A 10,816-nucleotide genomic window follows, 5' to 3' on the forward strand; every position below is an offset into this window, starting at 1 on the left:
ACGGACAATGCCTGGAAAGCCCCTGTGCCTGGCACACGGGAAACACTGAAGTAGTGGAAGGAATTAGTATTATTTGTTTTTAATAAATTATTCTTCACAATGTGACGCTTGCTGAATAACCATTTGACAGTAGGCTCAGTTGTGAAAAATAACAAAGTTCAAGAGCATATGTGAAATGCCAAAAATTACTGTTGAAGAAAGCATTCCAAAGAGGAGGTGTAATTAGGGATTTTATAATTTCCTTCTAAGCTGAGACTGGAACCCTCTTGCAACATGAAGTCTATTGTTCACTCTCTGCCTTTGGACTATTACTGGGGTTTTGAGCGACTCATTATTGTTGAGAAGTAGGGGGCTGCCTGGAATATAAAAGACCAGTCAAGGCAGGGCACCCCTGGGAGGAGAGAGAAGATGAAGCTGCCTCCCCCTCTCCTCCTAGGCCAGCTGTCATGTGGTGCAGTTGTCAGATAAGTCAGGCCTATGTGAAGGGTATGAACTGTCACCCTGGGTTACTGGGCCAGGGGCATTGACATTCACTCTCCCTCCTTAGCTGCTGGGTTAACCAAGTTCACCTCTTGCCCTGGCCAGGTTTGACAGCAAAGCACTGCCTCCCTCCCCACCACCGGGAGGTTATTGAATAACAACAGGCCAGGAAATCTGGCCAAAGCATCCAACTGATGCAAGATGACCTGGAGAATGACTCCTCCCTGGAGAAGACTACGGGAGGAAGGAGGAAAAACATCACAGAAATCACCAAGGTGAGAAGGCATACTGCTTTATTTTCCAGGCAATACCAAGAAGCAGCTGAGACACGAGTTAAGTTTAAACCTTCCATCCGGAAGTTTTGCGGTCTGGTATTACTCAGAGCATCTCAGCTTCTGATTAACTCAGGGATTCTTAGACTTTACCAGTCATCAAGAGGGCTTGTTGAAAGACAGACTGCTTGGCCCCATCTCCCAGAATTTCCAACTCAGCAGGTCCAGGTGGGGCTGAGACTGTGCATTTCTAACAAGTTCCCCAGGTAATGCCAATGCTGTTGGTCTGAGGACCCCATTTTAAGAATCACTGGATTACCTAGATGAATGGAAGGCATCAGAACAGTTTGGGGGATCTTAGTAGAAATGCTGATTTCTAGGCCCCTTGTAACTGTCATGATGTGTGTGGCTGCATTAGTGGACTATCAGATTGTAGTTGTTTGGGCAAGAAAGATGTTTAACCACGTATCAATTAGATTGCAGGTAGATAATTTCAGGTTTTATATAGAGTCTCAGTGATGTTATAAGAAAATGGAGACTTTAGGGTGGTGCCTGTGGCTCAGTGAGTAGAACGCTGGCCCCATATACCAAGGGTAGTGGGTTCAAAGCCAGCCCCGGCCAAACTGCAACAAAAAATAGCAAGCATTGTGGCAGGCGACTGTAGTCCCAGCTACTCGGGAGGCTGAGGCAAGAGAATCGCCTAAGCCCAGGAGTTGGAGGTTGCTGTGAGCTGTGATGCCATGGCGCTCTACCGAGGGGAATAAAAAAAAAAAAAAGAAAATGGAGACTTTAAAAAATCCTTCTGATTGTTTATCCTCAGTACAGATGTGTTAGCATCCTTGGGATTGTTGCCTTATGATTGTCAAATGCCTGCCACAGTCCCAGCCATTATGATCTCACACAATTGCTTCCAAGGTAGAAGGGTGATCCCCTCCCCCTTTCTCTCTCTTCCTGTATATAAATAGCATTTCCTTTCTTCTCTTCAGATGCAGTATCCTTTCCACAAGTCTTCATTTTACAACTCATTGCCAGAACTGGGTCACAAGCCTACCTTAAACAAACCACCAGCATCAGGAAATGGAAATACCGAAGGCACCCAGGCTTCCCTCCTGGGGTTAGGGGAGGGTTCCCCTTTCCTGAGCATGTACTACTGGATCAAAACTGGGATTCCGTGACCCCAGGAAGAAAAGAATGTTACTGGTCGGGGACTAATGGTGTCTGCCCTAGCCTGGGTGACTAACCTGTTTTGGTTTTCTTGGGACTGGTACAATTTTAAAACTGAAAACCTCACATTTGGAAAATCCTGTTGGTTTGGAGCAAATCAAGATAGTTGCTCACCCTAAGTCCAGGCTCCCAAGACCTTCTGAATTAGAATCTGTTGGGGAGGAAACCCAGACCTGAAGAACGACTCTTTAACACTCTCTCAGGGCGATTCTAGTGTATGTTCAGGGAGGTTGACACCTTCCCATCTAACACTGGAGCAGGAGGAACCTCAGAAATGAGGTGGGTACAACATGAGACTGGGGACCCTCACACGGTCGAGTGCAACCCAAGCCTAGAGGGACCTGGGATCTATGGATTCCATCTCAGCCTGCTTCTAGTCCCCCTGCCAGAAGGGACAGTATGATTTAGAGTCTCTCCGCTCTGGACAATCTCAATACCCTGCAGCCATCCTGTCAGGCCCCTTATCATAGAGCCTGTGGTGCCGGAGTTTCCATATTGTCTCTCTCTTCGCAAGTCCCCTGAGGACAGAGCCCAAGGTGAGCTGTTTTCTGTCCTGAGCAACCATCACCCTCTCTGTCTTATCTCAGTCATTGGATAAATGTGTGTTGAATATATACGTGAATGAATGAATGGAGTGAAGAGGCTGTATTCTTAAATATAAAGATAAATTCTGGCCATGACACCCCAAGCTAACCCTGTAACAGCCAAATGCCCAGAGCATAGAAAGGTCCCCACATCTCCAATGAGCCAGCAGGGCTCTGAGTGGTCTGGGGTGGGGTGGGCGTAGGGTCAGACTCCTCCCAGGACTCTAGAAGATTGTGTCCCCACTCCCTGGGCCATCCTCCCAGGCTTCTGTGGGAGCAGTGTGTGTCCCCAATGCACAGTAACTTTCCGATGGTTTGAGCTCATTACTCATCATTAGGAGTCCTAGTGTCTGGAGTTTTCCAGGTGATCAAAGCTTCTCTGTCTGGAGCAGCCAGGCAGGCCCTGGTGTCTGTCACCAGTAATCTCCCAGCCTCGCCAGGCAGACAGTTAAGTAACCTGGGAAGGAGGGGATTTGGTTTTTAAGCTCACATAATTCAGCCTGACACCCCGACATGCAGACAGTGGCTGTAGCTCTGCCCTGAGGAAGTTGTCCCTGGTTGGGACAGGAACTCATCTTCACATGGGTTATTTTGAAGCCTATAGGCATCTCTCCCCACCCTGTTCTGGGAAGGCTGGGGTGGGAGGGAGAAGCAGCCATCCATATAATATACACCCATCACCCCTCCTACCACTGTGTGTGAGATTTGCTTTCAAGCGATACTCTCGCCCTTTGATCTCCCAGGACCAGGAGCTCCTAACAGGGCTCCTTTTTTATCCTTGGTCTCTGACTGGGTTCAATTTGACTCCCCAGCCCCAAATCCCTCAACACTCCCCATAGTCTATGTCCTTGGGCTGGAAGTGTGTCACAGGCCAGAAGTCCCGAGTGAGATCATAGTACATGATGTTTGTGCAGGTCTTAACATTTCAGTAAAAATCATGCATGTCTTCAGTGCTGGGGAAAAAAAAATTTAAAGGATGCTTAGAACAATTTGCAAATATTCCATTTCCTGATTTTTAAAAAAAAGTTGGACTAAAAAATTTGGCCTAGAAATAAGTTGTTCTGGTTTTATACAAACTTGGCTGCCAAAAAGTTTGCTCATCCCTGCCCTAAACAACTCTGCCTTCCTACCACTCTTCCTGTCAACATAGAAAGCAAAGTCTGAACAAAGAGTCCACTTGGGAAGGTTATCTGTCTGGGAAATGGAAATGGCTTTGCTAAAGAGTTTATGTAAATATCCAAGAATCAGCTTCACAATGAGCCATTGAATAAAATTAGTGCTGAGGATGGGGAAATGGACGTTCCAACTCCTAACATTGGCAATGGGCCTGATGCCAAGTGCTTCCCAGCGTGCAATTGGGGTCACCCTGCTGGCCCGAGGACTGGGGGCCTTGGGGACTCTCTTTCATGCAGATGTCCTTTCTGGGCTAAGTTCTGTGCTTGGTGAGTAGGGGCATGGTGGGTAGCAAACATCACCACTCCTCCAAATTGCTTCAGAGGGCCCTTCTGGTGAAGTCCTGGCCCTCCAGCCTGGAGAAGGGCCAACTCAGGTCCAAGGCCTGCTCCTGTGTCTTCAGATCCAATCCCACCAGGATGTTTTACATATTTTAATTAAAGTGCTGCTCCAGGCTGGCAGGTCCTCTGATAGATGGCTCTGATCCGAGGTGCAGAGTTGCGGTGGTGTGAAACGTGGCACCCAGTGATGCCCTCCTGCTCTCCAGAGTGCCTTGGCTCACACCTCTGGAGGCATCTGCTCAGTTCCAGGAGGAGCCCTGAGCCTGTGGCAGGGCCAGGGGAGCAGGTGGGTCAGGGATGGGAGGTGGCTTAAGGTGGGAAAGCATCAGGGGCAGTTTCCGAGGTCCAGCTGGTGGGTGGGCTGTGGGTGAGTCCCATTCCAGCAACCACGCAGCCCTGTGGACACTCCTTAGCAGTGTCAAATTATGACAAATGGCGTGGGTAAAATTTGCAGGGTGGCAGCTGCCGCAGCTCAGAGGGAAGCAGGTATTTTTAGCATTGTGCCTTGGGGCTCTGGGGCCAGTTAATTAATCATGGTGAGCAACACTGAAGTTTGCTCTTGACCCAGGGCCCCACCCCCCATCCCAACCTTGTCCCCATTCCCCCGACTGGAATGCCAGCTACAGAGGTGGGAAGTGTGCACAGCTGGAGCGGCCCTGGCAGCCCTCACAACTCTGGGGACACCACTCCTTCCTCCTGCTTCTAGGGACCTCCAGCCACAAGGGCCTCCTCTATGCCCCTCAAGTCCACTCCTGCCCAAATCCTCTCCATTTGCTGTCCTTCCGGAACATAATCCCCAGATTTCCTCATCCTTCCTGCCTTGCCCCAACTTGCACCCATCCCACAAAGGCCCTCCCTGCCCCACCCCCACCTGCCAGGCTTTCACCTTCCCCTGCTTATCTCCTTCTGAGACCTGGCACCAGCCCAAACCATCTTATTTGCAGGTTGCACACTTTACTGTCTGTCTCCTTCCACTGCAACGCCACCTGCTTGAGAGCAAGAGTCTTCTCTGTCTTGTCACCCTCCTGAGTCCCAGTTGCCTATCTCAGCGTGCACAGAGAAGGTCCCAGGGAATGTCATTGAATAAGTGGGCGAATGTATGGATGGACTGGTGGATGGATGGATGCGTGGAAGGCGAGATAAGACTTTTCATGAGCACATCTGCCGGTTGTGTAGCAGGGGATTCTTGAAATGTTGGAGGCCTAGTGCAGCCCCACACAAACCTTTCTCTCCTCCCCCCAATACAAAAGACCTGACTAGCCCTGCCCCATAGGTTCCTGCCAGAAGGAACCCACCAGACTCCTCCCAATAGGCAGTGGAATCTACCTACCTCCCGTGGCCCTACATAAAAAGAGGCCTCCAAACACTCTTCATCTTTGTCCTGCCCAGGTGGGTCCCTGTTGGCTTTGAATAAACCTGGCCTGAACCTCTCCATTCCCAGTCTGGGTGCTGCCGCATAACCTTTCAGGAAACAGTGGCTCAATAGGGCTGACAGCTGTCCTCCATCCTTCAGAAATCTCCCATCACATACTCTTTTGGGTTTGTGACAGATTGCTCTGAATTCTGGGTTTTTAAAATTGTTTCTTGGGGATGGGGACACCAGTTTTAAGAGACTCCTAGGAGTCTATTTCCCCACTTCCACTTGAGAGCTGACACGGCTAGGGGGATTGCTTGGGGGATTCTGCATGGCCCCTGCATTGAGTCTTTTCTCTAAGTATAATTGTTCTTTGTGAGGGACACAACTGGTTGCTGATTCCCCCCCTTTCTTCCTTGAGAACAGAACCTCACTTTGGTTTTGGTATTCAGAGGCTTGTGCTTCTGCCTCAGGAAATCCCCACCTGGCCCCAGTTCCAGGAAGGGAATTGTGCCTGGTCTGAGCCAATTGCGGGAGCTCTACCCCAGCCAGCAATGGGTTAGAAATGGCCCAGGAATATGGCTTAAAAGGGATGTGAGGGGCTTCTAGCTTCCAAGGGTTTCCCTCACTTGTAAGGAGGCACACAAAGGACTGCACCTGTGTTGTGTTCCTTTTCCTGGTCCAAGTAAGGGTTGAGGTGGGGTAGGGTGGGGTGCTGGGGAAGCCACCTGGCTTTCATTCGCGGGTCATGGGCAGGGCGCAGCAGGAATGGTGCTCAGACCCATGGGTTTCTCATCTGGGGACCTATTAAATATGAGGGCTATTGAGTCCCACCCCATTTAGGTTGAATCTGATTCTCATGGGGAGGGACCTGGGTCTCTGTGGGATTGACATGCTGCTCTCATCGTCCCATCATCCTGAGACACAGGAGTCTGTGATTCACTGAAATGGACCAAGGGCAGCAACACCCATCTAGCAGTGGGGTTCAAAGCCAGAGATACCTTGCTAGGAGAAGTTAGGACTCCTTTCTCTCGGTACCTTGAAGGGGACAGATTGGCTTTCTTACTTTCCTATGATATACGGAAGGAAATTTTCTGAGGAAGGCACAGCCTCCACTATGAACTGTTTAGGGGAACATTCAGAATGTGCAGAGTTGCCCTCCTGAGGGCATTGTCTGGAGGGCTCCTGAGGCCATCAAGCCCCGGGGGTTTCTGCCACAGCACTCGCTTACTCTCAGCCTCAGTGTGCTCATGTGGAAATACCGTCCTCCCCTCTGGTTCTGAGAAGTGAACTGAAACCTCACCAAAAACACTTGGAAAATTAAGAAATTGCTATTCCAACTCTGCGCTTGTAGCTCAGCAGCTAAGATGCCGACCACATACACTGGAGCTGGCGGGTTAGAATCCAGCCCGGGCCTGCCAAACAATAACAACTACAACCAAAAAATAGCCGGGCTTTGTAGCGGGTGCCTGTAGTCCCAGCTACTTGGGAGGCTCAGGCAAGAGAATCGCTTAATCCCAAGAGTTTGAGGTTGCTGTGAGCTGTGATGTGACACTCTATACAGGGCAACAGCTTGAGTCTCTGTCTCAAAAAAAAAAAAAAAAAAAAAAAAAAAAAGAAAAAGAAAAAAAAAGAAATTGCTGTTCCATTTTGACTTTTGCTACCCTTTTTCACAGCTCTGATTGTGACTTCCACTATTATCTGTGGGAGACAGAAACAAATAGCCAGAGAACGAGAGAGAGAAAAGAGACAGAAAAATACTCAGAGAATGATAGAGACCAGAAAACAGGGGAACATTTTTCCATTCACGGATTTAAAAAAGATCCATTGAGCACCTACTATGTGCCCAACACCCCCCTCCCCAAGTATTATAAATACACAACAAGACCACATGCTGTTTATGTCACCTCCCAAATTCCCATCTGGCTCTTAGGTGGGTTATCAAGAGGTTGCTGTTTCTGCTGAGACCAGTAGATGTCATCATGTCAGCGGGAAAGCCAGGGGTGCCCAGGATTTGATAGCTATCTGTGAAAATAAATTCTATTTCATCTAGTTATCTGAGTACGATTGTGTGCAGGGCACCAGGAAGGACACTTAAGGGTACACAGGGTGGGAAACTCACAGTTCCTTTCCTCATGAAGTTTACTTTGTCATCAGGGACTTGGAAAGACTTCCTAAGTCACAGAAAGAGGGAGAAGGTAATAAGTCACCAGGAAAGGCTTAATTGAAGGATTCTTTGTGGAATCTTTGAATACCAGAGACCTCAGAGAAAGTCTCTCATCTTCTCACATTACAGTGGAAGAAATAGGTTCTGAGGAGAGGGTTGAACGACCTGGAGTCACACAGCCATTCCAGACCTTCCAGACTGTTCTCCTGACTCCTAGAACAGTGCTCTTTCCACCAAATATTCTGTCTCAGTAACGGGTGTTGATTTTCCTCATCTTTCCATTTAAAATCCCCACTTAGTTTAGCCATGAACCTTCCTGAGAAATGCCCTCTTTGACACCAACTGCAATGTGCCCTAGATAGGTTCATCTGTATCTCAGGGAAGGCAGCAGCCCTCATCTCCAGTCCTGTGGTGCTAGTTCATTCAGACAGGCTCATGAGAGCTGATTTTATGCATCTCTTCCCAGCACCATTATGTTGGTAGCCTGAAATTGGCCATGGTGGGAGTATTTAAACCATGGAAATTGGTAACAGCTACAAATTAGAGCTTATATATATATTTTTTTCTCCTGGAGAGCTGCACACCACTGACTAAGGCATCTCTTCTTTATGGATAAGAAAATTGAGGCTTTAGGGAGATGAGGTAATCCACCAAAGACATATAGCCTGTAAGTGGTAGAGCTGGGGCTCCAACCCAGCAACACTAGAGAGCTCAGAGATGGTAGATTTTATAAAACTTAGCATCATTTTGATGTGGAAGTGTGTCTTAGTCTGTTTTGTGCTGCTATAACAAAATACCTGAGACTGGGTAATTTACAAAGAACAGGAATATATTTCTTTACCATGCTGGAGGCTAGTAAGGCCAAGATCGAGGTGTTGGCATCTGAAGAGGGCCTTTTATTTTTATTTATTTTATTTTTTTGAGACAGAGTCTTACTATGTCACCCTCTGTAGAGTGCTTTGACATCACAGCTCACAGCAACCTCAAACTCTTGGGTTTAAGTGATTCTCTTGCCTGGGCCTCCCAAATAGCTAGGACTATAGGCCACTCGCCACAATGCCTGGCTATTTTTTGGCTGCAGTTGTCATTGTTGTTTAGCAGGCCCAGGCCGGGCTCAAACCCGCCAGCTTTGGTGTACGTGGCTGGCACCCTTACACATATGGACGCGGAGCCTTCTGTGGTGGAAGGCATCACATGGTAGAAGGGCAAAGCAGAGGTGAGAGAGAGACAAAAAGGGGCCAAACTCATCCATTCATAAGGAACCCACTCCTGAGATAGCGCATTCATCTATTTATCGAAGCAGAGCCCTCATGGCTTAATCACCCCTTACAGGTCCCTCACACTCTTAGTGCTGTTACAAGGGCAATCACAATTCAACATGAGTTTGGAAGGGGACAGACTTTTAAACTATGAAACACCATAGTTTCCTAGAAACCATGAACATGAGCACCAGGTTTTTCATATGAGATATGGTGTGCCTGCTACCCAGGTTAATGCCATTAATATGACAGCGACGCTGGAACAGAAACTAGTGTGGGAGGAAAGATGCCCAATTCAGGTTTGCATGGATTGAATTTGAGGCTCATTTTTGGGGAGACATTTAGATTTGAGGCCCAGGAGAGAGGTCTTGGCAAGAGATTGAGACCTGCAGGATGAAGGTTTGTTCCCCACTAAACCAAATGTGATTAGCTGGAAGCATTTTCCTTTGTTATAATTATCAGGTACAAAGTTTAAGATTCACCCTTCTATATATATTTTTTCCCATTCAATATTCAGGAAGACCATGTGCTCTTGCTCACATTTGTTTGTAGTAAGTTCTCGGTAAGTGTTTATTTAAGAAAAATGAGTAACCCATTTTTATCCTGCATATACCAAATCAGCCACTGTTGTGGACCTTACATCAAAACATAAGTACACTTCTTGCAATTTCTAAGATTATCTAGAATTCTGGCATCATTATAGAAGTATGGATTTGGAAAAAGAAATTATTCTTCTAGCATTTTGGAGCTTTAAGTGGAATTAGTCATTATCTCTTACAAATGTCCTTGTTTTACTGTTAAGGTACTAAAGCCCAGACTGAGACAGTTCTGAGACTATGCAAGCCCCTTGCCAGTGTGGGAGACCACTGAGTCCTGACAACCAGTGAGTCTGGCCCGGCCTGCCTTGCTCTCTGTCCTGTTTTCTTTGCTGCTCTGGGACTTGGTGTGTCCCTCAGGTTAAAGAAGAGTCTGAGTTCTGGTTCTGGAAGGGTGATGAGTTGAGGGGAGTACCTCTGGAGGGCAGCCTGAGTTAGACTAACAGACAAAACTCCGGGTAGCCAACCAATAAGGCGATAATATGCAAATGAATGGGCTGTGGCCTTCCTCCTGGTTGGCTGAAGGGCCTCCTGATGTCACAACGGGTAGGGTCTCTCTAGGAGATGTGTCTCTATCCAAAAATATTCACTGACTTGGTTGGTCTCTCGGCCCCCACCTTTTGTCCAGAGTGGCAGAGAGCCCATGGAACCCCTCTTTCAGGCTGGGTCCATTCTCATGAAGGTGAATACCTTACAAGGGAAGAAAATGGTGGAGAGTGGCCTCCAATCTGGAGACTTTACCCTCTCCCAGTCATGGCCCTCCTGCGTCCCACCGCTGGACGACTTGGAGACCCTGCAGCAGAAGGTGGACGGGGTGCAGCGAGAGCTGGAGGACTTCAAGGAGGAGGCCCTCAAGGCCATCCATTACCTGGAAAACGCCTTCTGCGAGATGAACGGGGTCCTGGCGCAGCAGGAAGAGCAGGCGGCGCGCGTGAAGCAGCGGCTGAGGGAGGAGGAGGACCGTGGCATCGTGCGCAACAAGGTTCTCACCTTCCTGCTGCCTCGAGAGAAGCAGCTCCGGGAGCACTGCAAGCGGCTGGAGGACCTGCTGCTGCGCAGGGGCAGGACCAGGACCACCAAGCTTCCTGAGCCGTGCCGGCCACGTGCTGAGTAGATTTTTTTTAATGGAAGGACAGACCCTAAGTCTCCACCAATTGCTTCCCTCCCCCCATTTCCATTGCTTTCCTTCTGCCTAAATAACACCTTGCTGAGAGGCAAAAAGACCTCAATATGTATTTTGGGGTGTTCTTGCATTTATCATCAAGAAAGGAAGCACCCCAGTGCTAAGTCCATCACCTGTAACATTCACTTGAACTGTTTTCTTGTCTTTAATGGTAATACTGCTCAAATGCATACATTTTTTTTT

At 48.2% G+C, this 10,816-nt stretch overlaps 1 protein-coding gene and 1 long non-coding RNA gene across 2 annotated transcripts; both read left to right on the forward strand.

Annotated features, from left to right (window-relative positions):
- The first annotated feature begins 348 nt into the window (after window positions 1-348).
- On the forward strand, window positions 349-1,819 carry LOC128569551 (uncharacterized). The gene is made up of 3 exons (XR_008375425.1): window positions 349-486; window positions 586-755; window positions 1,739-1,819. It is a non-coding gene; the product is annotated as an uncharacterized LOC128569551 (long non-coding RNA).
- Window positions 1,820-10,093: 8,274 nt separating this feature from the next.
- Window positions 10,094-10,564, forward strand: CCDC182 (coiled-coil domain containing 182). The gene has a single exon (XM_053570752.1). The coding sequence runs from the start codon at window positions 10,094-10,096 to the stop codon at window positions 10,562-10,564; it is 471 nt and encodes a 156-aa protein (XP_053426727.1).
- Window positions 10,565-10,816: the final 252 nt, after the last annotated feature.

This window comes from Nycticebus coucang, chromosome 18 (assembly GCF_027406575.1).
Source record: "Nycticebus coucang isolate mNycCou1 chromosome 18, mNycCou1.pri, whole genome shotgun sequence".
Classification (NCBI taxonomy): domain Eukaryota; kingdom Metazoa; phylum Chordata; class Mammalia; order Primates; family Lorisidae; genus Nycticebus; species Nycticebus coucang.